The 27,599-nt window shown below is 46.7% G+C and overlaps 1 protein-coding gene across 15 annotated transcripts in view; it reads left to right on the top strand.

The window, feature by feature from the left end:
• TRAF3 (TNF receptor associated factor 3) overlaps positions 1–27,599 on the top strand; it is a 134,220-nt gene that overhangs the window by 91,112 nt on the left and 15,509 nt on the right. For 8 of the 15 annotated variants that reach the window (XM_063643886.1, XM_063643885.1, XM_055288092.2 and 5 more), the window contains 7 exons: positions 2,039–2,300; positions 3,767–3,818; positions 7,575–7,679; positions 8,612–8,779; positions 17,874–17,954; positions 21,227–21,301; positions 22,980–23,072. In XM_063643886.1, coding sequence (XP_063499956.1) covers positions 2,056–2,300; positions 3,767–3,818; positions 7,575–7,679; positions 8,612–8,779; positions 17,874–17,954; positions 21,227–21,301; positions 22,980–23,072 — 819 coding nt within the window. In that variant the 5' untranslated portion in view covers positions 2,039–2,055. The remainder of the gene's footprint in view (positions 1–2,038; positions 2,301–3,766; positions 3,819–7,574; positions 7,680–8,611; positions 8,780–17,873; positions 17,955–21,226; positions 21,302–22,979; positions 23,073–27,599) is intronic. The other 7 variants (XM_063643883.1, XM_063643882.1, XM_063643887.1 and 4 more) reach the window with 4 other exon arrangements.

Below are 27,599 nucleotides of genomic sequence, written 5' to 3'. Positions count from 1 at the left end.
AACGCAGTGTATTTTTGAGGGAGCTGGTGAGTTTTGAAAGAAACTTCCCCTGTTAACCTCAGGCATTACCATATCGTGAGAAAGGATGGAGGAGGCATGGAGGTGGGAAACTCTACACAAGAAAAATCCTACAGTGCAGAGGCGACTGATGTGAGGTGGCTGGTCTAGGCAGCGGTGTTCCCTGAGGCTCCTGAGTCTGGTTCTCACTGGGTGCCTCACCTCCCTTCACAGCCACTCCCTTCCTTACCAAGGTACAGGGGAGTAGAGGGCTGGCCAGGGGCTATTGGCAGTTGGGGAGTGGTGCAGGCTGAGCCTTAGAGACAGGAAGGGCATCCGTGCTGGAGCTGCCCTGCAGAAGCCTCGTAAAGGTCGTAAGGCACTGGGCAAAAACTTTTCCAAGAAAATTCACGGTGCACACACTGACCTAAACACTGGCCGACATTCCCAAGGTTTTTTTCATTATGAGAGTGCATGGCCATTGCATGGTATCCAGAAAACAAAGACCAGAGAAGTCAGACTTTATACCACCATCTGGAAACATTTAATTTGTGCTTTAGTTAAGTGTTAGCAAATATTTAGGATGATTGATTAAATTATTAGTGTGTTTATGAATGCACGGTGTAATTTTTATTAAAGCTCACATTTCTTCAGGAACTCGATTCAACTCCTTTACATTCCTAGTTATTTTCATTTACTTGATCTTGAGGTCTCATCTGGCAGAGCTGTGCGAGCTGGGACCTTTGTGGCTTATTTTGAGGAGCTGTTTACTTTACATGTTGATGGGAACTTGCAGGTGGGAGGCAGCCAGTCTTAAAGAGTACCTTGTTAGCAGGTGTGGAAGAGAGCCAGCGCAGACAGACCCGCCCTGTATGGTGTCCCCTCTGCCAGCCCAGCCCTTGGGCACATTGGCACCTACCTGAACCCGAGCCCCCTCGAGCCCCCTCGTGCACACAGGGAGCCACACCTCCCTCACACCCTCCTCACCAGTGTGACATGGTGTGACCTGCTCTGTGGGTCCACAACGGGCCCACCCCACAGCTCTGTGCACAGCATGCTGGGTCAGGGTGGTGCTAGATTAATAAGATGAGGGTGGATGTCAAAACTGAGCACTTTGAGTACTGTGGGCACACTGTCACAGGGTTTACCCAGGAAAGAACAACTCCTGGGCTCCAGAAGCAGGTTGACCAGGCCAGTCTGAGTTGTGGCATCGAGACTCATCTAGCAGAAGTCAATGAGGAAGGAAAACTGGCTGAGAACAGCTGTTGTTTCAGCTAAAGTCTCAGAATGATGCATTGAATTCACAGTTACAACACAGCAAAATAGTATGTGTATTTTTTTAAACCTCAAAAATACTCTATTATTAACTTTAAAAAATTTTTGACCGGGTGCAGTGGCTCACACCTATAATCCCAGCACTTTGGGAGGCTGAGGCAGACGGATCACGAGGTCAGGAGATCGAGATCATCCTGGCTAACGCGGTGAAACCCTGTCTCTACTAAAAATACAAAAAATTAGCCGAGTGTGGTGGTGGGCACCTGTAGTCCTAGCTACTCGGGAGGCTGAGGCAGGAGAATGACGTGAACCCGGGAGGCGGAGCTTGCAGTGAGCCGAGATCATGCCACTGCACTCCAGCCTGAGCGACAGAGTGAGACTCCGTCTCAAAATAAAAAAAAAAATTTTTTGGAGACAGGGCCCTACTCTGTTGCTCAGGCTAGAGTGCAGTGGTGCCATCATAGCTTGGTGCAACCTTGAACTCCTGGGCTCAGCAGTCTTCCCACCTCATCCCAATTTATTAAGTATACTTTTTAGGAAGTTTTTTGAATAATAATATCAATAGTTACTATGTGTTTGGATAAAATAGAAAGGAAGGAAGCATTTTGATCATGTTTTGTTCCCAACGCATATTAAAGTTGGGAAGGATTCTTGTGTTGCCTAAAACTGAAAGACAGCAGGTCTCAGGCACTTTTGCTTTCCCAAAGCTGAGTTTGTTTCCTTGCATGAGAGGATATGAGGGCACTCTACTGCTTTTTCCCGACAGAACTCCTCTTTCCTAAAATGGAGTCGAGTAAAAAGATGGACTCTCCTGGCGCGCTGCAGACTAACCCGCCGCTAAAGCTGCATGCTGACCGCAGTGCTGGGACGCCAGTTTTTGTCCCTGAACAAGGAGGTTACAAGGAAAAATTTGTGAAGACCGTGGAGGACAAGTACAAGTGTGAGAAGTGCCGCCTGGTGCTGTGCAGCCCGAAGCAGACCGAGTGTGGGCACCGCTTCTGCGAGAGCTGCATGGCCGCCCTGCTGAGGTAGGCGCCCTCGCCCGGCCCGTCGCCTGGCCCCTTCTCAGCCCTCGGCCTCACCCTCTCCTTCATTCGTTTCTCTAAAAATAAACCTCTAGAGGTTTAAAGCCCTAAAGAAGTCCATAAAAGCCTCCAGGCCCAGCTTGTGAATCCTTTAGGGAGGTGCAGTGGGATCCCACGTCTGGCTTTACTGAGGCCTCTGTGTGTCTCTGACCTGCCCCGCCCGTGTCTTTCCACTCTGTAGAGCCTTGGCGCCCCTCATATGTGTTGCTGTATTTTATTGAGGAACCTCACAGTTCCGTGGAGGAGATATACCAGGAAATGACAAGCCAGTCATTTAAGGGCACGTGTGCTGGTGTGCAAGGATGCTGCAGAGATGAGGGAGGATGGGGTCAGCTTAAAGGACTGGGCAGGTCCCTACCTGAGCAGAAATCTAGGCCGCATGCTTACTCAGCAGGCGCGTGTGGAACATGCACCGAGCCCTTGGCAGCCCTTTGCTGCTGAGTGCCAGTGCCGGTGCCGCCGGTGGATCATGAAGGCAGGCTGGAGCTTTACTGCAGAATAGCATCGGCCAGGAGAGCACCTTGATTCACCCTGCAGGCCTCATGTTTTCTGGCATTGTGCTGGGTGCTGGGGTTGCTGCGGGATGCCCTGGTCTTGGCCACTGCAGTCAGGGCATGTCGGCCTGGGAAGGTTGCCAGCTCCTCCTCCCACAGCACTCAAGCCTGGGCTGCACCCGAGCCCCAGCCTGGGCACAGCAGCCAGCCCCCTGCCCTGTCACCTGCCGTCACCCTCCCCCTTCTCCATGCTTCCCTCTGTGGTCTTACCCACTCATCCCAAATAGTCAACTCACCTTTGCCCACTTGGGGGCAAAATGACACTTGAGCTTAGTTACAGCACAGGAGACACAGAACACCGTGTCTCCTAACATGAGAGCCTGGACTATACCTCTGGGCCCAGGAGAAGCTTCCCGGGGGAAGAGGGGCTGTAGCCCCCATATATGGTGGGCCACAGGGGAGGGAGGCTGGTCCCCCTGTGCAGGTGCCATTGGCCTTCCAATAGACAGTGAAGTAAAATGGCTTGTGGAGAAGGGCTGGCTGCTTTTACAACGCAGGAGCAAGGCTCTCCAAGTAAACAGGTACTCACACTGAAGAGCTGCTCTGCAGACAGCTAGCTTTGGTTTCTGAAATAAAATTTCACTTTTACATTAAGTGGAAGGGGCTTTCCAAGTGGGACTGAACTAAACTGTTCTACTTGGTAACTTCCTTTTGAAAAATCAGCATTTTAAAAAATGTAGCCCTTTTCTCCCATGGCTTCCTATGTAAAGTGAATCACCAGGGCGTCCTGAAGCTCTGCTCGTTGCTGTGAGCCACTGTGCAGACCTGACCATAAAGCGAATGCTCCCAGAATCTCCTGAGTCCCTTCAAGAAAGGGACTTCCACCCTAATGCAGTCACTTGTGTTTCCCTGCAGCTCTTCAAGTCCAAAATGTACAGCGTGTCAAGAGAGCATCGTTAAAGATAAGGTATTCTGGGGTTGTTGTTTTTTTTTAATCATTTTGTCACATGTTTTCAGCTGGGTAATACTTTTCACATAGTTGGCATTCAGCACTCTGGCACAACACATTCTCTCAGTTTGGCAGCTGATGCAGCAGGCTCCCAGGCAGGGCACTGTGTCATGTGATCACTGGGGCAGACAGTGGATTCAGATCCACTTGGCCGCTTTCCTACTGTGGGAACTCTGAGCTACTTCACCCCCTTACCTGTAATAATCGTCATATCGCCTGCTAAGACCTCAGGGAGCTGGTGTGAGGAGTAAGGGGGTCGATGCCAGCAAAGTGCTGAGATGCCTGTCCATGGCAGGGCTGTCTGTGGTTGGGTCACTTCCGTCATTGCAGGTCTTTATCCCAGACAGCTTTACTCAACTCTTACGAGGTTTTACCTTCAGACTTGCTAGGCTGAGGGGTTCATTTGAGTTTGTGCTGCCTGCCCCCTCACCCCCTGTGATATCTTGAAGTCATTAGACATGAGTGAGATTAGCCCCTTCTCGCCCCCTGTGGCTGTCCTCAGCTAGAGCCCGTGGGCATCTCTGCACATTCTGAGGATGGGGCTGCCCAGCCTGCCACCAGCTTCTCTCCTGGGGCCTGGTGCTTCTTATGGAGATCGACAGTCATCCATGTGCTGCTATACCCTGTCAGGCACACTTGGAGTTTGAAACAATCCTTCCCTTCCCTTCCGTCTCCCTCTCCCTCCCCCTCCCCCTCCCCCTCCCCCCCTCCCCCTCCCCCTCCCCCTCCGTCTCTGTCTCTCCCTCTCCCTTTCCTCTTCTTTCTTCTTTCTTTTTTTTTCTTTCTTTTTTTTTTGCGACAGAATCACTCTTGTTGCACGGGCTGGAGCGCAATGGCTCGATCTCGGCTCGCTGCAACCTCTGCCTCCCAGGTTCAAGCAATTCTCATGCCGCAGCCTCCCGGGTAGCTGGGATTACAGGCACGAGCCACCACACCCAGCTAATTTTTGTATTTTTAGTAGAGACGGGGTTTCACCATGTTGGTTAGGCCAGTCTCGAACTCCTGACCTCAGGTGATCCACCTGCCTCAGCCTCCCAAAGTGCTGGGATTACAGGCGTGAGACACCGCACCCAGCAATTCATTCTTAAAGTGCTTAAAATATCAATAAAAATGTGTGTTTCCCTACTTTGAGTAATGTACCTAACCATTTTTTAAATGCAGGTCACTAAGTTGTACAATAAAATTCTTACTCTGGGGTTTTCCTGTCTAAAGCACCTTGCACATTGGGTTTGTTGGTCAGAGCAGCCCAGGTGAGCACAGTGATTTGAGGATTGCTGGCAGTCAGTGTCCCTGGGCTGCCAGGCACAAGGGCATCCAATATAGCCACTCTGGAAGGGGGAGAGATGGAATTGGCCACCTGGCCCTGTAACTTTTCTTTCTCTGCATTTACCTGCTGCTGCTGAAGACTTGGTTAGTTCCTTGAGGGAAAACAGCCCCTCCTCTCCACTCTGTGCCTTGTCCTAGCATGGTACCCGGCTGCCTTGTTAACATGTGCCTAATGTGTGAGTGAGAGAGAAGCTCGCCACGATGGCTGAGATGTTTTTTTAGTATCTCTGTTTTGTTATGCAGAATCATTATCCCTATTTTTTAATGACATTAGTAGCTGAAGAAAAATGGCTAGTTTTGTCAAAGAATCATGAATGAGATGCACTCAAGTTGTGGTCCCTCATGGAAAGAATGGAGCTGTCTGGGCTCCGGGTGACCCGGATCCCCACCCTCGGCAGGTCATCCAGGGGTGGGCGGGCGTCTGGTCTTCATCTGTAAACAGAGACATTTGGAGTAAATGGTCTCAGATCCTTTCCATTCCAAAGTTCTGTTGACTTTAGTGTCTCAAGTCATCACCTTTTTTTTTTTTTAGTCATGTTTATGAAAGATAAGCTTTGGCTCCAAATTAGTTTATTTTTAACTCTTAACAGCTGTTGATTCTGTTTCTCTCAGCAGTCCAAAAAGGCATATTAAGCTCCCTTTATTCCACTTCCATAGAGCAACAGGCAGGAGTTTCTTAGAAATAACTTTTGGACTAAGATGTTGTAGATTGTGTTGTTAGAAAGAGTGAGAGAGAGCTGGGCATGGTGCCTCATGCCTGTGATCCCAGGACTTTGGGAGGCTGAGGCAGGTGGATCACTTGGGCTCAGGAGTTGGAGACCAGACTGGGCAGCATATGGAGATCCCATCTCTACAAAAATGAAAATTAAAAGTTACCTGGGCTTGGTGGCATGCACCTGTAGTTCAAGCCACTCAGGAGGGTGAGGTGAGAGGATTGCTTGAGCCCAAGAGTTTAGGGCTGTAGTGAGCCACGATTGCACCAGTACACTCCAGCCTGGGTGACAGAGTGAAACCCACCCTGTCTCTTTTTGAGACGGAGTCTCACTCTCTTGCCCAGGCTGGAGTACAATGGCATGATCTCGGCTCACTGCAACCTCCTCCTCCCGGGTTCAAGCGATTGCCCTGCCTCAGCCTTCCGAGTAGCTGGGACTACAGGCGTGTGCCACCACACCCGGTTAATTTTTTTGTATTTCTAGTAGAGATGGGGTTTCACCATGTTGGCCAGGCTGGTCTCGAACTCCTGACCTCAGGTGATCCACCCACCTTGGCCTCCCAAAGTGCTGGGATTACAGGGGTGAGCCACTGCTCCCAGTCAACCCTGTCTCTTAAAAGAATGAGAATACTTGTGTTTTCCAAGGGAAAAATAAAATTAAAAGTTGAAAGGTTTTTTCTTTTCTTCTTCTTTTTTTTTTTTTTTTTTTTTTAAAGAAATGGGGGTCTCACACTGTCGCCCAGTCTGGAGTGCAGCAGTGCGATCACGGCTCACTGCATCCTCGACCTCCCAGGCTAAAGCAGTCCTCCTGCCTCAGCCTCCTGAGTAGCTGAGACTACAGGTGCATATGCTGCCTTGCCCGGCTAATTTTTTAAAAAATATTTTGTAGAGATAGGGTCTCATTGTGTTGCCCAGGCTGGTCTCAAACTCCTGGACTCAAGCAATCCTCCTGCCTTGGTTTCCCAAAGTGCCGGGATTTTAGGCTTGAGCTACCACGCCCAGCCTCGTTTTCATTTTCAAAGGCAAATCTTTCCATTATTAGACTAACTTCAGACTGCAATATATGTTTAAAGAGAGTGTTTTTCGACCACAGGCTAATGCTGCTTTTTTGGTGAAAAATGAGTTTTAACAGCATGACCTTTAGAAGGAACCAACAGTTTTACAAATCATTCCCCAAATATGGTCTCTTACGTGGTCTCTCCATTTCTCCAGCAAGCGATCTATACAATGTATTCAGCTGTGTCCAGTTCTGCTTTTGTCCTCTGGTGGCAGCCACACCATAGTGGCCACCTGCTCAGTGCTGGCTCCTGGAAGGCCCCAGAGTCTGAATGTGAACCTGGTCCTCCTCTGCCCTCATCCTAAGATTATGTCAGTTAATAGAAGATGTTTAGATGCTCCAGAGTGATCTTTAATTATTAAGTCCAATTCATTTTCTTTTGGCTTAACTAATAAAAGATAACAGTTAATGTTATTTAAATTGTGTCTCTTAGTGGGGGTAGCTTCTTCATTCTACTTCTAGAAATCAAGATGGTCCTTAATGCTTTCTGAAGTTCACTTAGGAGTTCCTCTCTTGTTTTTTTTTTTTTTTTTTTTAAGTGGTTTTGCCTTGTCCAAAGTAGCAGCATGTGGAGATTAAGAAATATTAATCCTCCAAAATAATGATCTTTCATTTTCAGGTGTTTAAGGATAATTGCTGCAAGAGAGAAATTCTGGCTCTTCAGATCTATTGTCGGAATGAAAGCAGAGGTTGTGCAGAGCAATTAACGCTGGGACATCTGCTGGTGAGTAGCAAAGGGACACTGGAAGCTTTTACTTGAAGGAATTCGAGTCCCTTACATCCAGCTGATGAAGTGGTCAGTAGGATGTGGCACTTTAAGACCATGTTGACATTAGTTTTTCAAAACACAGCCAAATGGGAAAGCAGTCAGAACCACTTGAGTATAAGTTGTTATTTTTATGACATCATTGGCAGAATTGTCAACTGGTTTTTAAACACTCCCCCCCCCCACTTAGAATAGAGAAAATCTGAATTGGCTTTTAATTTTGGAAGGCCCATTAAAACCTTTTTTCACCATGAAATTCTACATAACTTATTTTTTTAATTAGTACCATATTTTAGCTTAGAAAATTCTTTGAGGGCCGGGCGTGGTGGCTCACGCCTGTAATCCCAGCACTTTGGGAGGCCGAGGCGGGCAGATCACGAGGTCAGGAGATCGAGACCATCCTGGCTAACACGGTGAAACCCCGTCTCTACTAAAAATACAAAAAATTAGCCAGGTGTGGTGGCGGGTGCCTGTAGTCCCAGATACTTGGGAGGCTGAGGCAGGAGAATGGCGTGAACCCGGGAGGCGGAGCTTGCAGTGAGGCGAGATGGCGCCACTGCACTCCAGCCTGGGTGACAGCGAGACTCCGTCTCAAAAAAAAAAAAAGAAAATTCTTTGAAATGGAATAAAACAAAGTTCTTAGCAGATATTCATTTATCCTGGAAGCAGAGTTGACTTAATTCTTCAACAACAGTATAGTTTGAGTAATCTTGAAATAGAATATGAAATTCAGTGTCTCTTGGCATATTTGTTACTCTTTGCTGTGAAAAACTGGTCTAACAGCAGATTAGAAACATTTCTTTAGGATTTCATTGCATAGAGATTAGAATCTGGTATTTCAGATTTAGGGTTTTTTCCCAATTAAGAACATTGAATGGTTTGTCTTACAGGTGCATTTAAAAAATGATTGCCATTTTGAAGAACTTCCATGTGTGCGTGCTGACTGCAAAGAAAAGGTCTTGAGGAAAGACCTGCGAGACCACGTGGAAAAGGCGTGTAAATACCGGGAAGCCACGTGCAGCCACTGCAAGAGTCAGGTTCCGATGATCGCACTGCAGGTGTGGGTCCTCCCGTTCCACAAGCCTTCCACTCAGTTCCTATATGATACATTCCACAGGCCTTTCCTCAACTCATAGATAATCCGTTCCACAGGCCTTCCACTCAGTTCATAGATAGTCCGTTCCACAGGCCTTCCACTCAGTTCATAGATAGTCCGTTCCACAGGCCTTCCACTCAGTTCATAGATAGTCCGTTCCACAGGACTTCCGCTCAATTCATAGATAATCTGTTCCACAGGCCTTCCACTCAATTCATAGATAATCCGTTCCACAGGCCTTCCGCTCAATTCATAGATAATCTGTTCCACAGGCCTTCCGCTCAATTCATAGATAATCTGTTCCACAGGCCTTCTGCTCAGCTCATAGATAATCCCTTCCACAGGCCCTCCCTCAACTCATAGATAATCCGTTCCACAGGCCTTCCGCTCAGCTCATAGATAATCTGTTCCACAGGCCTTCCGCTCAGTTTGTGGATAATCCATTCCACAGGCCTTCTGCTCAATTAATATATACTTCTTCCACTGTACAGCTTCTTAATGACTATTCTAATAGGAATAAAGAGAAAAGTTAGGAATAAGTAGCACTTTTTAATCTGACTTTATTTCAGAATTAAGCTTTGTTTTGCCTATTTTGATTTATGTAGTTAACATTTTCCATTGCCTTGATTGACTATCATTTAATGTGTCAAAAAATGAATAGTAATTCAAAAAAGGTAAAATTTTTAACTTATCCTAGGGAATTGCCTCAAAATGTTGATAGATTGCCCGGTCTTATTACAGCTCTGTGACATAACTATCACTTACAACAGGCTAATTTGTCCTACAGCATTGAAATGCAGCTGTTTATCTTGGAGAGAGACAGCTTCTCATACTTCGGGTACTTTGGCACAGTTTTGCATTGTGTGTTTCTGTGGGGGTGAGAGTGTGTGGGGGTGAGTGAATGTGGGTGTGTGTGGGGGTGAGTGTGTGGGGGTGAGTGTGAATGTGGGAGAGTGGGGGTGTGTGAATGTGGGTGTGTGTGTGTGTGTGTGTGTGGGTGAGTGGGTGAATTAAAGAGGAAAGCAGAGATGTTGGGGGTGGAGGACACACTTCAAAAACAATCCATTTGTTGAACAAACACCTATTGGGTACCTACTGTGCGCCAGGCAGTATTCCAGGAGCTGGGGACTTAGTGGTGAGGCTCCTCTGGTGGGAAAAAATGCTAACAAATGTGTAACATCGGGTAATGATCAGTTCTGTGAATAAAAATCAGGTGGCATCAAGGGAAGAGAGGTGATCAGCACTGGCTTCTCTGAGGCAGTCAAGGGACAGTGAGGGAGCATGTGGACCCTAAGCTGGAACGGGCAGGGCTGTGGGGTTCAGGAGCTGTATGGAACACAGGCCAGAGGTCAGGGCAGTGGAGCACCCAGAGGGTGAGGGAAAGGCACTGGGCAGCCCAGAACTGGGAGGGTGAGAGGAGCCCCGGGGCAAGGCCTAGTGTTGCTGGGGTGAGGGAAGGTTGTACTGGGGTGTGCCTGAGGGTGGGGCAGTAGGATTGGCCAGCAGGTGGGGTATGAGGTAAAGGTGACGCCCAGTGCCTGTGGAGAACCTAGGTGTCCTGCCGAGGGGGTGCCCAGTGAGTGGAGGGTGATGGGCTTGGGGGAGAATGGGGAGTGGAGCCATGCAGGCTACAGATGTGGGTGAGTTTGGTGGCTCACAGGATCATGGGGCTGGAGCGAGTGGAGAGGAGGACAGAGCTCGTGGGGGCCTGGGCATGCCCTCAGAGGCTGCTGAGAGGCTGGGGTGGGCTTGGCCACGAAATGACTGAAGGGAGGCACCAGGGCAGCTCAGCCAGGGCGTGGGCCATCATGCAGTTCCTGGTAGATATTGTGGAATGGTTTGTTTTGTTTTGTTTTGTTTTGTTTGAGAGAGAGTCTCACTCTGTCATCCAGGCCTGGAATGCAGTGACACAATCTCAGCTCGCTGCAGCCTCTGCCTCCCAGGTTCAAGTGATCCTCCCACCTCAGGAACTACAGGTGTATGCTACCATGCCTGGCTAATTTTTGTATTTTTTGTAGAGACAGGGTCTTGCCATGTTGCCCAGGCTGGTCTCAAACTCCTGGGCGTAAGCCATCTGCCCACCTCAGCCTCCCAAAAAGTGCTGGGATTATAGGCATGAGCCACCGCACCCAGCCGTGGAGTTCTAATGACCAAAATTTAGGGAGAGTTTCCTTTGCTTTTCTCTATGAAATGAGTTGTAGTCCTCTTAGGTTGGTGCAAAAGTAATTGCGGTTTTTGCCATTAAAAGTAGTGGCAAAAACGGCAATTAATTTTGCACCAACTAAATACTTTATAATCTCTGAATTTGCCTTGCTTTATGTAATTTTCCTGTGTCCATGTCTTTCTTCCATTGTGAAATCATCTTCTTGTGTGGTACTTCAGATGTTTCCAGTTATTAAGAACTCTTGAGGCTGGGTGTGGTAGCTCACACCTGTGTGCCCAGCACTTTGGGAGGCTGAAGCGGGAGGATCACTTGAGCTTTGGAATTGGAGACCAGCATGGGTAACATAGCAAGACTCTGCCTCTGTGAAAAATAAAAATTTAGCCGGATGTGCTAAAGCATACCTGCAGTTCTAGCTACTAGGGAGGCTGAGGTAGGAAGATTACTTGAGCCAGGGAGTTTGAGACTGGTAGTGAGCCACAGTTGCACCACTGCACTCAGCCTGGGTGACAGAGTGAGACCCTGTCTCAAAAAAAAGAACTTTTAAGAACTGTGCCCTCCCCTTTGGAAAATAGCAGTAGTTTTTTTTTGGAGTCAAGTAATTCCTCCAGGCTGTACATGATGGCTTATGCCTATAATCCCAGCACTCTGGAAGGCCAAAGCAGGAGGATTGCTTGAGGCCAGGAGTTTAAGACCAGCCTGGGCAACAAAGTGAGACCCCATCTCTATAACGAAAATAATAATTCCTCCAGTTGTTAAATTTCAGTGAATGAGACACATGCCTAATGAACAAGACTTCAGGCTTTACATATGTTAATATGTTGCCATCTCATGCCAGTCAGAATGGCGATTATTAAAAAGTCAAAAAACAACAGATGCTGGCGAGGGTGCAGAGAAAAAGGAACGCTTTTACACTGTTGGTAGGAGCGTAAATTAGTTCAACCATGTGGAAGACAGTGTGGCAATTCCTCAAAGACCTAGAGGCAGAAATAACATTTGACTCAGCAATCCCATTACTGGGTATATACCCAAAGGAATATAAATCATTCTATTATAAGGATACATGTACATGTGTGTTCATTGAAGCAGTATTCACAATAGCAAAGACATGGAATCAACCTAAATGCCCATCAGTGATAGACTGGATAAAGAAAATGTGGTACATCTATACCATGGAATACTGTATATCCATAAAAAGGAAGGAGATTGGCTGGGTGCCATGGCTTATGCCTATTATAATCGCAGCAACTGGGGAGGCCGAGGTGGGCAGATCACCTGAGGTTGGAAGTTCGAGACCAGCCTGACGAAAATGGAGAAACCCCATCTCTATTAAAAAAACAAAACGAGGCCGGGCGCGGTGGCTCAAGCCTGTAATCCTAGCACTTTGGGAGGCCGAGGTGGGCGGATCACGAGGTCAGGAGTTCGAGACCATCCTGGCCAACATAGTGAAACCCCGTCTCTACTAAAAATACAAAAAAAAATTAGCAGGGCGTGGTGGCAGGCGCCTGTAGTCCCAGCTACTCGGGAGGCTGAGGCAGGAGAATGGTGTGAACCCGGGAGGCGGAGCTTGCAGTGAGCCGAGATGGTGCCACTGCACTCCAGCCTGGGGGACAGAGCCAGACTCTGACTCAAAAAAAAAAAAAAAAAAAAAAAAAAAAACGAGCCAGGTGTGGTGGCAGGTGCGTGTAATCCCAGCTACTTGGGAGGCTGAGGCAGGAGAATCGCTTGAACTCAGGAGGCCGAGGTTGCGGTGAGCCAAGATCATGCACTCCAGCCTGGGCAACAAAAGTGAAACTCCGTCTCAAAAAAAAAAAAAAAAAAAAAGATCTGCTGGTCACGGTGACTCACACCTGTAATCCCAGCACTTCTAGGAGGCTGAGGCGGGTGGATCACCTGAGGTCAGGAGTTCAAGACCAGCCTGGCCAACATGGTAAAACCCCATCTCTACTAAAAATAAAAAAATTAGCTGGGCATGGTAACACATGCCTGTAATCCCAGCTACTCGGGAGGCTGAGACAGGAGAATCACTTGAACCCGGGAAGTGGAGGTTGCCGTGAACCGAGATTGCGCCACTGCACTTTAGCCTGGGCGACAGAGCAAGATTCCGTCTCAACAACAAAAAAAAAAAAAAAAGGGAAGGAGATCATCTCCTTTGCAGGGACGTGGATGGAGCTGGAAGACGTTATCCTTAGCAAACTAACACAGGAACAGAAAAACAAACACCACATGTTCTCACTTAGAGAGCTGAACAATGAGAACACATAGACACATTTGGGGGATCAACACACACTGGGGCCTGTGGGGTTAGGAGAGAGGGAGCATCAGGAAGGATAGCTAATGGATGCGGGGCTTAATAATACCTAGGTGATGGATTGATCTGTGCAGCAAACCACCATGGCACACATTTGCCTGTGTAACAAACCCACACATCTTGCACATGTACCTTGGAACTTAAAATAAATATATAGCTATCAAAGTTATACTTTGCTTCTTGCCAGAATCAGTTAACCTTTATTTGCAGAATAGAATCCAACAACTGATTTTTGTTTAAGAAGGAATCGTAGCGTATGTCCATTAAACACCATATAAATAACTGACTCTGAACACCAGATGAGGCTGTAACAGGTCAGGTTTTAAGCACAAGCATATAGATTCACAAAATGGCACCAGACCCTGCCCTGGTTGCTCAGGACGCACAAGAGAATAAATTGCACTCTCCCCTTCAGTTTGCAGTCTGATGAGAGAGACAGCCAGATGCACAGTTTAAGTCATGTTAATATGGGAAGTACTGGGACTGTAATATTAATGACATGCCAACAAGGAAGGATCAGTTATAATAGCTTAGCCTGAGTGTCAAGGAAGGCTTTAGTGAGGAGGTTGCCTTTCATTTGATCTGGGCCTTGAATTTGTCAGCTGAAGACAAGGGAGAAAGAGAATAGATGGAAAGCACAGAATGATAATGAGCAAGTTTGGGGCCTGCGTTGTGCAAATATTCCTTATAAATCGCACTACATGCTTGAGATGAAACCGAAAACCGTTTGAGCAATGTTGACAGTAGAGTGCATTTTAAGGGGTGTGTCAGCTTCTCTCAGGGCCTGCAGACATTTCAGCAAGCACGGGTGTTTGGGGTCATGCCAGTGAGTCTGCCCCTGCCTCTCAGCCTGACCAGGGGACAGCAGTTGCTGGTTGGCTGCCTTTGCTCCAGGCCTGGTTCTGTGACTTGCCCTAGGCCACCTGTCTTTTCAGTGATGTGATTTGATTCCCACATATTTTTTTTTTTTTTTTCAATTTGGACACCCTTATTCTCATCCCCTCAGGCCTTCATTGAGTTTATTTCTAGGAAGAACAGGCCTGATGTAGGGAGACCTAAAGCCCAGGTCATTCTAATTCTCCTACACTCCCTATGTTTTGTGGTGTGTCACAACATCCAGTGTTGATAAAACGTGCTGAGGATGCATCGAAACCCTGGACCATTGCAGTTCATCTAAGGATTTCTTTTCTACGTTTAAACTGTAGTATATACAGTATGCCAGCTATTTTCAAGTTTTATTATTACTTTTTAAATTTATAGGTTAGCATAATTTAAAGTGTCAGGAAACAAACCTTTTAGATTTAATCTAGAAATTCTGGACCATCATTCTTTAAACAGTTCTGTTAACTTGTGAAGATCAGGATGATAAAGATCTCACCCTATGGGAAAGCATACATGGTAGAAGTCTGTAGGTTTGACCACTTTGGAAATCAATTGTCAGTATCTTACTAGGTTAGACATTCAGGCACTCAGTTAACCAGCAGTTCTTCTCCTGGATGTGTAGGAGAAACACACACACCAGGAAATGTCGCCAGGTGTGACCAGAGCAGCAGAAATCTGGAAACAGCCGGAGCACCCATCAGCAGGTGGAAATTGTATTACAGTGTTATTATATGACAGGGAGATGTGTCATACAGTAGTGAAAGTTAGGGGCCTGCAGTTGTTGGCAATAGGCAGATTAGTCTAAGAAGTGTAATATTGAGCCAAGTCCAGAAGACTCCTATGGTAGAATTCTGTGTTAACAAAATTCAAAAACAATCAGAATGAAACAGTGTTTCATCTGGCACACATATGTATGGTGAAAACTTTTTAGAAGCAGAAATACAAAATTCAGAGTTGTGGTTTTAATGGGTACTCCTTGTGGGAGAATGAGGGTGAGATGGGAGAGGTAGATGCAGTAGATGGATGTTGTCAGTCATGCTCTTGGACCTGGGTGTTGGCTTCATGAGTGTTCACTATGTAGTTATGCTGGTTTTTTTTTTTTTTTTTCTGAGACAGTGTCTTACTCTGTCGCCCAGGCTGGAGTGCAGTGGCACGATTTCAGCTCATTGTAACCTTCGCCTCCCAGGTTCAAGCGATTCTCCTGCCTCAGCCTCACGAGTAGCTGGGATTACGGGTGCCCGCTACTGCACCCGGCTGATTTTTGTATTTTCAGTAGCGACGGGGTTTCACCATGTTGGCCAGGCTGGTTCCAAACTCCTGCCCCCGGGTAATCTGCCTGCCTCGGCCTCCCAAAGTGCTGGGCTACCACACCCAGCCTGTGCTTTTCAACTCACACGTGTGTGCACATACATGCTTGTGTGTATCAGAATTACATTTAATTTCATAGATAGGACTGATTTCATTAACAGGCAAATGAAAAAAAATCAGCAGCAGATTCAGGGTTTTTTTTTAAATGAATGTGTTATTTTCCTTTGGCTGCTGTAACAAAGTAACCCAAAGTTGGTGGCTTGCAAAAAAACAAATTTATCTTGTCATAGTTCTGGGTCTGGAAATGCAAAACCAAGGCCCTGCTGTCTCTGACAACTGTAGGGAAGAAGGCTTCCCTGCCCCTCTCAGTTTCTCAGTTTCTGGAGCCACCAGCAGTCCTTGGCCTTCCTTGGCTCATGGCTGCACCACTCCAACCTCTGCCCCCATGTTCACGTGGCCGTCTTCCTAGTGCATGTCCTCACCTCTTCTAAGGGTGGCAGTCTTTAGATTTAGGGTCTGCCCGACACCAGGGTGTCTTCGTCTTAACTGACGACATCTTCAGAAATCTTATTTCCAAATAAGGTCACATTCTGAGGTTCCAGATAGACATGAATTTTGGAAGACATTATTCAACTCACTATAGTAGTCAAAAGCTGTGAAAATGCCTTTTCACAGGAAAAGAAATAGAAATGATTAATAGAGAAATAGAAATGATTAATATCAAAAATATGCTTAAGACTGGGCACAGTGGCTCACACCTGTAATCCCAGCACTTTGGGAGGCCGAGGTGGGTGGATCAGTTGAGGTCAGGAGTTCGAGACCAGCCTGGCCAACATGGTGAAACCCCTCCTCTACTAAAAATACAAAAAATTAGCTGGGCATGGTGACGTGTGCCTGTAGTCCCAGCTCCTCTGGAGGCTGAGGCAGGAGAATTGCTTGAACCCAGGAGGCGGAGGTTGCTGTGAGCCAAGATTGCGCCACTGCACTTCAACTTGGGCGACAGAGTGAGACTCCGTCTCAAAAAAAAAAAAAAAAAGCATATATATATGTGCTTAACCACACATTACTAAAGAATTGCAGGTCCCACTTACCCCATTTTTTTACATATCAGATTGCCAAAGATTGTGCGATAGAATTGGCAGGGTGTGGAAACGTGCATCCCCACAATCCTGGGAGTGGAGATTGGTTTGGGCTTGTTGAAAGTTAAACACAGAAAGATATTGAGTGGCCTTCTCTTCCCTGGCCACAGTGCTGCCCTCCACTCCCTTCTTCCTCAGCCTCCCTGCCCCGAGCTCCATCCCTATTCTGCCACAAAACCACCGTGGGTGCCCGCAGAGTTGGGCCTTAGAAACATGCCGAGGAAAGCAAGCTCCTGGGGGAGAGGAGCAACCACGTTCCGAGGACGAGCTTCCCTTGGGTGGGCCGCTGCCCTCCTTGGCCCTCAGACCCGCCAGTCAGACTCTGGCTCTCAGCAAATGCCTCCCCAGTTCCTTCAGCGGAACAGCAACATAACTGGAGGCCAAAAGAAGACTTGAAAAGATGGATGGGGGAGGATTGAGGCGTCCTGTGGCCACCGGGAAGCGGCTGCCACAGTCTTCCTGCTCAGCAGGGACTCTTCAGCGTGGCTCCGTCTCTGGCTATTCCTCATCAGTCTCTCCCCAGGGGCCCTGCAATTGATGTCCTTGTGGGGAGTCCTTGCCCTTGCTCTGCTCGTGGACAGGCGCCCAGCAGATGCCCATGGGATTGGGCTTAACAGTTGCCATCATCCAGCCTTAGCAAAGGTGAAGTTTGTGCTATTAGAGAAGGCCTAACCCAAAACTTAACCCAATTTTCTATGGACTAAAGGTAATGTAGATTAAGGTTCTAGGTTAGTAATGTAAATACTCAGTAGGTCATGCTGCTCTCGCATACTTGGGAAGCATCATTTCCAGAATCCAAACTAAGAGGCCAAGGGAAACCCTCTGTCTCTCAACCAGCAGAGGCAGACACCAGCTGGGTCCCCAGCTCCACTGTCCACCTGTGCTGTGAGTGCTGTGTGAGTGGCCATGCCTGCCTGAGCATTGCATGATAGGGGCTGTGTGAACCAGGAGCAGCTCTGGCACAGAGGAGACGTGCTACGGGGAACCCTTGTGGCAAGGCCCCCAGCAGCAGACTGTTCTGAGGCAAGCCGCCCTCACTGGTCAGATCTGACCAGATCTTGGGAGATACCTGTGACATCCTGAGACACTCACACTCCGTGACAATAATGACTCAGCCATACGTAATGTGAGTGCCATAACTTACGGGACGGCGATGGTGAGCAGAGCCATTCTTGGGGGCCCCATGGGGATCTCAGCAGGACTGAAGGAAGACAGATCGTGTGTTTAAAGTTGACAGTACTTTCTCTCTCTGTAGAAACACGAAGACACCGACTGTCCCTGCGTGGTGGTGTCCTGCCCTCACAAGTGCAGCGTCCAGACTCTCCTGAGGAGCGAGGTAGGGGCGGCCGGGCCCGGCCGGGAGTCTGTGGAGTCCTCTGGGCTGCGTGCCTGGGTCCCCTTCCCTGCATAGCTGAAGCCTCACGTTTTCCCAGTTCGTGAGAGTTATGTGTATGGCAGAAAAACAAAAACCACAGCAAAAAGCCTTATGCCATTTTTTGGAAGTCAGAAGCAAGCAGTTAAAAGCTACAGTGTATGGCCGGGCACAGTGGCTGACACCTGTAATCCCAGCACTTTTGGAAGCCTAGGCGGGTGGATCACCTGAGGTCAGGAGTTCAAAACCAGATTGGCCAACGTGCTGAAACCCCATCTCTACTAAAAATACAAAAACAAGCCGGGCGTGGTGGCACGCACCTGTAATCCCAGCTATTCAGGAGGCTGAGGCAGGAGAATCATTTGAACCCGGGAGGTGGAGGTTGCACTGAGCCGAGGTCGTGCCACTGCACTCCAGCCTGGGCAACAAGAGTGAAACTCCATCTCAAAAACAAAACAAAACAAAACTACAGTGTGGTAAATTCAGAGCAAAGATTGTGAAGCATTAAGAAAATGGAAATATTTTACATACAGTACAAGCAAAGGTGACAAGGGGTTTTTAAAGCAGTTTTAACTCTATAGAATAGTAATTGCTGTAAGATTATCTCAAGAACATGAATTAACTTAGAGACTCTTCAGAACCGTTTTGCTCACACATGCCGGGTGGAGGACAGCTCCCACATTTTAGGGCTGCCAGAAGGGCCCCTGTGTGGCCTCCCCCAAAGGTTGCACGTCTCACATTGCCCTTGGCACTCTTTCTTTGAGGTAAGTAGATTTTGCATTGACTTCACTTGATCAGGATATGTCCAGTTGGGAGAATGTCAAGGATTCTTAATGTTTCTGCATCTGTCCTGACCTGGAGCTCCTTTAGTTCGTATTCTGGGAGTCATCTGGGGCTACCCTGGGCTCCCTGGATGTGTGGTACCCTGATCTAAGGAGCCGGCTCACCTGCTCACCTCAGCATTTTTCAACAGCCTGAAATTTCACCACTAGATACTGGGTAGCAGGGAGAACCAGCCTCGCATGCCCCTGACTGAGCAAGAGGGCCCATGTGGGGCTAGGGCCAGGGACTCAGGGTAGAGGAGGGCCCAGAGAGCCACTCTCCCCAAGGTGTGCCCTCCCAGGACCTTGAAGCTGATGGGTGAGGGCAAAGTCTTGCCTGATGACAGTGGCCTCTGGGCCCTGAATGTGCCCCTGGGAGGAGCTAGGGAAAAATAAATGTAAATTATTGCCACAACTGGACAATCCTCTGTTAATGTATAAAGAATCTGTGCTGTTGAAATAATTTTTTTTTTTTTTTGAGACAGAATCTCACTCTGTCACCCAGGCTGGAGTGCAGTGGCACAATCTCGGCTCACTACACACTCTGCCTCCTGGGTTCATGTCACTCTCCTGCCTCTGCCTCCTGAGTAGCTGGGACTACAGGCGCCCGCCACCATGCCCAGCTAATTTTTTGTATTTTTTAGTAGAGACGGGGTTTCACCTTGTTAGCCAGGATGGTCTCGATCTCCTGACCTCGTGATCTGCCCGCTTCAGCCTCCTAAGGTGCTAGGATTATAGGCATGAGTCACCGCGCCCGGCCAATAATTTCTTTGTTTAAAACATTGTTAAACCTGCATTTCTGTTGGGTTTCTGATGAAAGGTGCTATTGAGCTATAGATTATTCTTGCCCCTATTCCAGAGCTCCTGTAGATTCCCTGAGACTCAGAATACTGATAATAAAACCAATTTAGAAAAAGGCCCAACACCGAATTTAGTCTAGTACACTGAAAATAACATATATCAAACACAGTGTGTCCCTGGCTTAACATGTAATAGCATTGACACTCAGGTTTGTTATTGCAGTAATGACACCGGAAGAATACATTCTAAGTTTTTAGATTAACCTTGTTCTGCGCAGTCTTCACGCTGCGTTTCCCTGCCAGTCACCTGTCATGCGCCTTGTGGGCGCTTCCTGCAGGGGCAGCCGATCTGGGTTCCGAGGAGCAGCAAGGGCGTCAGGCTGCCAGGTTCCTACCGCCTTGACTCTGCCCTGGCTCTGAGACCTTCCTTGAAGGTTGACCCTAGCAGTGGCCGCATGGGCCCCTCAGTCCCTTCCCGCATTGTCCCTCCTCGTTAGTTTCGCAGCAGGGATCCATTTTCCCCTCTGTTGTAAATATCCGCCTAGAGGGAAGGACCGCCTTTGTCCTGGTAGACTGAGAAGTTGTAGAACTTAGCTGCGCCCTCCAGGAGGACGTGCTCTGTGAGCCTTGGGAACACGTGTGCTGGCACACAGAAAAACACATTCCCGGCTGCTGCACCCACACACCCATCCTCCCAAAAAGAGTCTGTTTTCTGTGAAGATCTATCCCTAGAGTTTCCTGATGGGAATTTCTTCAGTAAAAGACAAAACTTCTGCTCAGTCTTGGGGCATGATAAAGAAAAAGACCAAACTATACCTCATTTGTATTAGCCTAACACATGAGTCTAAGTCCTTAAAATGTAATCTTTTCCATTCCTTTTTCTCTTGTTAGGGCATCATAAGTAATTTTTATTTGATAACTCACCAGCATTTGAGCTGAGCAAGGGACTTTTTTCTTGCAAAATGAGTTACCTGCTCCCAGCCCCACCTAGTTTTCCTGCCATCAGTTAGAGGTGACAGTATTAAGAGTATATTGTTAGGCTGATCTTAGAGGTCTTTGAAAAGCTACCTGAGTTTCTGGCCCTTACAGAGGGAAAAAGTCTTTTCAGATGAAGGAAAAACGCATCTGCACTTATTTCAAGTATTATGAGTAATGGTACATTGTGTAAGCTTGCTTTGAGAATATATTTATTTTTGTGTACCGTATATTAGGTGTGTGACCCAGTTGCATTCTGAATGCTTTCTATTTTTTTGTGTTTTCATGCAATTTTTGTTTATGGTCTTTAAATGTGCATTTCAGTTTATGTTTTTTCTTTCTTTTTTAAATTCTGGCACTACAGATGGCATGTCACATTTTGAACAATTTGTTCTAAAGAAACTGCAAGTTTAAGAAATGTTATAGTAAATGTATTCTTGTATATTGGCGTATATGTGTATACACGTGACTAGACCGTATATTTACTGCATAGAAGTCTAGGCAGCTGATGATATATACACACCTGTAGCTATAAACACCATTCTTAATAGTACAGCTCAGATGCTATCTGTGCCCTAATATGTTTGAACATTTTCATGCAAACGTTTGTGCCACAACTCACGTCTCTTTCCCGTTGCAGTTGAGTGCACACTTGTCAGAGTGTGTCAATGCCCCCAGCACCTGTAGTTTTAAGCGCTATGGCTGCGTTTTTCAGGTCAGTATCCGACATTTGTCCTTCCCAGTCACTGACATTCTGCCATGAGAGAAAGTTATTATATTAACATTTTAACATGCAAGCTCTGGACTCCTTATTCTTTGTCATGAAACTGAAACACCCTGTTGCATGGGTGACGAAAGCCACATGCAGCAGGTGGGATGCTCGCTTTCCAGTTGGTGGTGCTTTGAGACTTCAGGGAGACACCGTGCTGAGGTGGAAGTTAATACATTAAGAGAAGTACTGCATCCAAAACCAGCTAGTAATGGGACAGGTAGACTTGACATTTGGTGGGGTTTTCAGATAGATTGTTACGGAAATGTTAGCTGTTACCTTAATATAAGTGAATATCAAACTGAGCATAGTTTCAACAGTGTGTGTGTCAGTACACAGCCATAACGATCACACACGTGTGTATCCATAAATGCATTTGAGGTACATGTCTGTGCTGACTCTGACCCCAGCTGGGGACAGACACAAAATGGAGCACAGCTCATAGAGAGCACACCTCCCAGAGAACAGTGTGGGGAGGGCGTCTCTGTTGCTGCCACACATGTAGTGTGAGAAATCTGCATCTGGTGTTTTGTTGTTGTTTATTTTTTAACACATCTGAGATTACTAGTGAATTGGAACTGAGTTTTCATTTAAATATGTGTATCTTAAAACTATCAAGAGGCAGTATATGTTACAATTAAAGTATTTTATATTTTATGTAGCACCAATACATTATTATGAAGTCAGTACAGAGAGATTGGCATCTTAGTATTTTCTGAGGAAGAGAACAGCCAAAGAGTAAGAATGACTGTGCCTTCCTTTGCTTTAGTCTCCAGCAAGAATGAGCCTCCCCTGTTCTGTCGTACGTAGTATCATTCATTCTCTCTGTGTATGTGTATATATATGTTTATATATTGCAACACTTATATCAACATATATATATGAATATTCTATGTACAGAGTATATGTTTTGGAGATCATTAAAATGCTTTCTGTGGCTTCTTAATTTTCTAATAGCAAAACAAATTATATTTCAGACAAATTATTTCCTTAAATATATGAAGTACAATTTCATGTGCTTATTCCTGACTCTAAAATGGTCTACATCTTATGTACTCTGTAGATTGTATTTGTTTTGTATGTAACTTTTCTAAGAATGCTAGAATGGTGAAGAGCAATACATCTTTGGATACAGTGTATTTGAACTAATACATTAATACTTTAGTGAATTCTTTTGAATCCTACTTTGCTTAGGTGTTTACTAGACTGTTGTGGCAGTATCTCCCTACAACTACAGGTGTCTAAACATTTTCCACTTATACTATATTTTAATGGGAAAAATAGTTTATAATAGGTCAAGAATGAGTTTAAAATTTAATTTCTTAATACTACAAGTGTCAACCCTTGATAAGAAGCCACTTGAGATGAGCCGAAGGGATGAGAAGATAACCCTGAGATGCTCACTGTGGCACTGCAGGGTGCTGGCTCTGCTGCTCCTGGCGGCCTCCTCACCTGCACGCAGTAGCCAGGTGGCCCTCCTTAGGCGCAGAGATTCCCTGTTCACTTGACGCAAATAGGTCTCCCCTCTTTGTGTTTAGTGCTGCTTTTAGGGTCGTATGTTAGCCTTTCTGCCCTTTGAAATGCAGCGAGGTTCGCTGAATGCCTCACATCTTTGCTCTCGCAGGGGACAAACCAGCAGATCAAGGCCCACGAGGCCAGCTCCGCCGTGCAGCACGTCAACCTGCTGAAGGAGTGGAGCAACTCGCTCGAAAAGAAGGTGGGCCGCACACTTTCCTGCTGCTATGGGATTTGTATCATCTCTTCAGATTATTTAAAGACAAAACCTTTTTATAGTTACTAGTGGGTTTTGGATAAAAGAAACTGTATCAAAAGAATGTCAAAAAAAACTCTATGTGATCTTGAGCTTATAAATGAAGGTGTTTTATTTTTGTTCTTTGTTTTTTAATTGCCAAGCAAGTGTGAAGTGCTTTTTTAAAGTCAATCACATTGTGATTATTTTAGCATCCATCCAGCACAGAGATGATCAGATGCCCAGTCCCCACCCTGCTGTTTTTTTTTTTTTTGTAAACAAAGTTTTATTGGAAGACAGCCATCCTTACTCACTCTGTGTTGTCTGTGGCTTCTTTTGCTCGAAAGCAGCAGAGTTAAGAGACATGTGGACTGTACAGCTCGAGATATTGACTACTTGGCTCTTTACAGAATAAGTTTGCCAGCTCTGACCGGGGTGGTTACCCCTCTAAATGCGTTAAACTTCTATGTTTTTTACAAGAGACAAACAGAAAAAAATATTTGATACGATTACAATTGATTTTGTCATTTGACACCTTGTGAAACTTGATGTGCTCTCCACATAGACAGGGCCACTTCCCAGAAAGACTCACTCTCCCATGCTGTTCTTTTTTTTTTTTTTTTTTTTTTTTTTTCAAGACAGAGTTTTGCTCTTGTAGCCCAGGCTGGAGTGCAGTGGTGCAACCTCGGCTCACTGCAAACCTCTGCCTCCCGGGTTCAAGCAATTCTCCTGCCTCAGCCTCCCAAGTAGCTGGTATTACAGGTGCACACCACCACACCTGGCTAATTTTTGTATTTTTAGTAGAGGCGGGTTTCTCCGTGTTGGTCAGGCTGGTCTCGAACTCCCGACCTCAGGTGACCTGCCCGCCTTGGCCTCCCAAAGTGCTGGGATGACAGGCATGAGCCACCGCGCCCAGCCTCCATGCTTTTCTTAAGAGGCCTTCATTGCAGGCCTGTAGGCGCAGGAGCAAGCACCTTCTTGCAATAATACTGGCTCTCAGTGGAGTTTGTTCTGTGATGTTCAGCTCGGTGGGGCCTTCTTTTCATGAGAAGATGAAAACCTCTAAGAATTGATAGAGAAGAAGTTGTTATAGGATCTACCATTGTGGCTTAATTACAAAAATATAAACTTAATTCAATATTCAACAAACATCTATTGAGAACTTGTAGTAGGAGAATACTATGGTGAATTAGTACAGCCAGTGGAGTTGACATTTGAGTTTCGTAAAGATTTGAATGTCTTGTTTCCAGTGTTAAATCCCGGCAATTTAAAATGTAAATATACTGCAAGGAATCTAAAATTTTAAATCGAAAGATTTCCCTTTAATCTGCCATAAGAGAGTTTTGCATCTAAATGCTTGAGCTGAGGTTGAGAAGCAGTGGAAGGATTGGCATCCTGTGCACACACATGGAGCAGAGCAGTGCTGATGAGCAGCAGTGCAGAACTCATAGTCGCAGAATCCTGGCCATCTTCCCGTGAGCATAGAGCATTTGCTCTGAGTTCAGCAAAGGTTTACCTAGGAATCTTTTTTTCCCTCTTTTTGAAGCTGGCATTTTATTTCTGTCTTCTTAAAATTATAGGCATAGATCACAAGGCTTCTTATCTCTCATAGACGCTGTGTTTCTCATTTAGAAGGTTCTTCCCTTCATTTTAAGGATAGGCTTTGTGGCCGGGCATGGTGGCTCATGCCTGTAATCCCAGCACTTTGGGAGGCCGAGGCGGGTGGATCACCTGAGGTCGGGAGTTGAAGACCAAGCTGGCCACCATGGTGAAACCCCGTCACTACCAAAAAAAAAAATACAAAAATTACCTGGGCATAGTGGCAGGCACCTATAGTCCCAGCTACTTGGGAGGCCGAGGCAGGAGAGTTGCTTGAACCCGAGAGGTGGAGTTTGCAGTGAGCCAAGATCACGCCACCGCACTCCAGCCTGGGCGACAGAATGAGACTGTCTCAAAAAAAAAAAAAAAAAAAAAGAATGGGCTTTGTTACCACTGTGTTAGATACACAGTAGTTGAACAGGTCTGCAGCACGTGGTTATCCAGCAGGATGGTTGTGGACCGTGGTGTCATCTGGCAGCCTTTCGGGGCCGAGTCCCTGTGGGGATTCGGCTCCTTCCTTTCCATTCTGTGCTCTTTTCCCCACTGAAAGTGAATGGTTTGCATCATTGGAAACCCCAGGACACACCAGAGCAGCCCGCCCACACACAGTGCAGCAGTTTCTCACTCTGTGAATGCCTCATGTGTTTAAACTATCTCCAGCCAAGTCATGATGGAAGCCCCGAGAGTGAAGGATGCACAGCTGTGCACTGCCCTCTTGGACGTTGCCAAAGGACTGATCTCTCCCGGACTCTGTCCATCAGAGCAGAGTCCCCACCCTGTTGTCAGGCCAGCCAACTCGACTCTGCACATTCTCATTGTGCTCACGAGAAGGTGTATGGTGCCCTTCGCTAGGTCCAAAAGCAAAGGCTGGACAAACAGCAGAGATATTTATGTTTACTTAAAATGGAAATTTATTTCTTATTATAGAATTATTTAGTTGGAATTTCTTAGGTTATTTTGTTCATCTGTCATAGAAAATAGAATGTTTGAGCTGGTTCGAAAAGACCGATCCTCAGCCGGGCACGGTGGCTCACGCCTGTAATCCTAACACTTTGGGAGGCCGAGGTGGGTGGATTGCCTGAGCTCGGGAGTTTGAGACCAGCCTGGGCAACACGGTGAAACCCCATCTCTACTAAAAATACAAAAAATTAGCTAGGTGTGGTGGCGGGCGCCTGTAATCCCAGCTACTCGGGAGGCTGAGGCAAGAGAATGGCGTGAACCCAGGAGGCAGAGGTTGCAGTGAGCCAAGATTGTGCCACTGCATTCCTGTCTGGGTGACAGAGTGAGACTTGTGTCCAAAAAAAGACCGATCCTCACATTCATAGTCAAACTAAAGAAAAACTGCAAAATGTGGACTTAAAAACACCCATTTTATATTTTAAGAAAGCTTAAATGGAGGGGAAATGTAAAGCCCACCAAAGTGGGCTGGAGTAAAGGATGTTCTCATTGCAGAGAATCTCGGACCTCCTGAGGGGCGGGTGTTTTGCCGGCTCCTTGGAACACACCTGCCAGGTGGACTTTCCTGTGCCTACGGCATCTCCCTGCTAGACGAGTGGAAGCAGTGATCTGCAGGACCTGGGAGTTGGATTCTTTGATTAAATAAATAAATAAGTAGTTTAAATAAGGGAAGTCCTAAAGTGAAAGAAGTTGAGTTTAGTGTGGCATGTGTGTTCATTGCTGTAAGCTGCTTCTGCTCATTCTCAACTGCTTGATTTGTTGGAGAGCGGTGGAGCAATTATGGCTCACTGCAGCCTCGACCTCCCGGGCTCAAGTGATCCCATCCAGCCTTCCCAGTAGCTGGGACTGTAGGCGTTTGCACCACGCCTGGCTAATTTTTGTATTTTTTTGTAGAGGTGGGGTTTCGCCATGTTGTTATCCAGGCTGGTCTTCAGTTCCTTGGGCTCAAGTGGTCCGTCTGCCTCAGCCTTCCAAAGTGCTGAGACTACACGTATGAGCCATCACAGCTGGCCTATTGACAATGTTTTGGAGACATTACTGAGGTTTTTGTCAAAAGAGTTGGCATACATGTCATCTTTTTACAGGGATATGAGAATAAAGAGTCTGAGAATTCTGTCCCGTCTTTGACAGATGGAAATGAATGAATTGTTACTTTCAGAGGGACACAACCACCACGCGATGCTGCATGTGGCCCGCTCCACATTCGTGCAGGTTGATCACTTGTAGGAGTTCGTGGACGTATGAGGCAAGGAAGGAAGGAAAGCCTTTGCGGAGTAAAATCCTAGGAAAGTGAAGTTATATTTTGCCCATGAGACATTGCAAGTTTTGTATTCCTTAGTAAATACATACTTGTTTTAAAATAAGATAGTGATTGCTTCAAAAGATGTCTCTTGGCCAACTGTGCCGAATATGAAAAGGACACTCATCTTTAGGCTGGCCGTCCTTTAGATGGACAGCATTAGGAGTCAGCTCTTTATCACATCTGGTTTCATGCCAAGATGCCCTCGGGCCATCACCTTTGTGACCATTGGTCCCCAGGCGTTGGTGGTTTTAGAGTGTACATCGTTGGAGGGGCACACATTGGATCTGGCACAGAGCTTAGGGTCTTCTGGGGTGGAGACCACCACCCCGATGGATAGAGATACTCGTTAATAGGTGGGGGGTCAAGGTGCCCTTTGTAAAAATCTTGTGAGGAAGAAAGCCTCATAGGAGTTACCCTTTAACTTTTCATCTTTGAGACCAGGTGTTAATTTGTCTTTGGGAGCTAATTATGTTTCAGAAAGATTTTGAAAAGGTCAAAGGTGGGGTTGGAAATGCTCACTCAGCAAGCCCTCCCTTTGGCTGACGTGGGTTGCAGGGGCTCTTCTGTGCTTCCGTGGAAGCATATCCTCGGGCATCAGCTCTGCCTCTCCGTGTTGAGGGTAAGCAGGCTGGCCC

The sequence above is a fragment of the Symphalangus syndactylus genome, chromosome 8 (assembly GCF_028878055.3).
Source record: "Symphalangus syndactylus isolate Jambi chromosome 8, NHGRI_mSymSyn1-v2.1_pri, whole genome shotgun sequence".
NCBI lineage: Eukaryota > Metazoa > Chordata > Mammalia > Primates > Hylobatidae > Symphalangus > Symphalangus syndactylus.
This window is presented reverse-complemented; position numbering and strand designations above follow the sequence as displayed.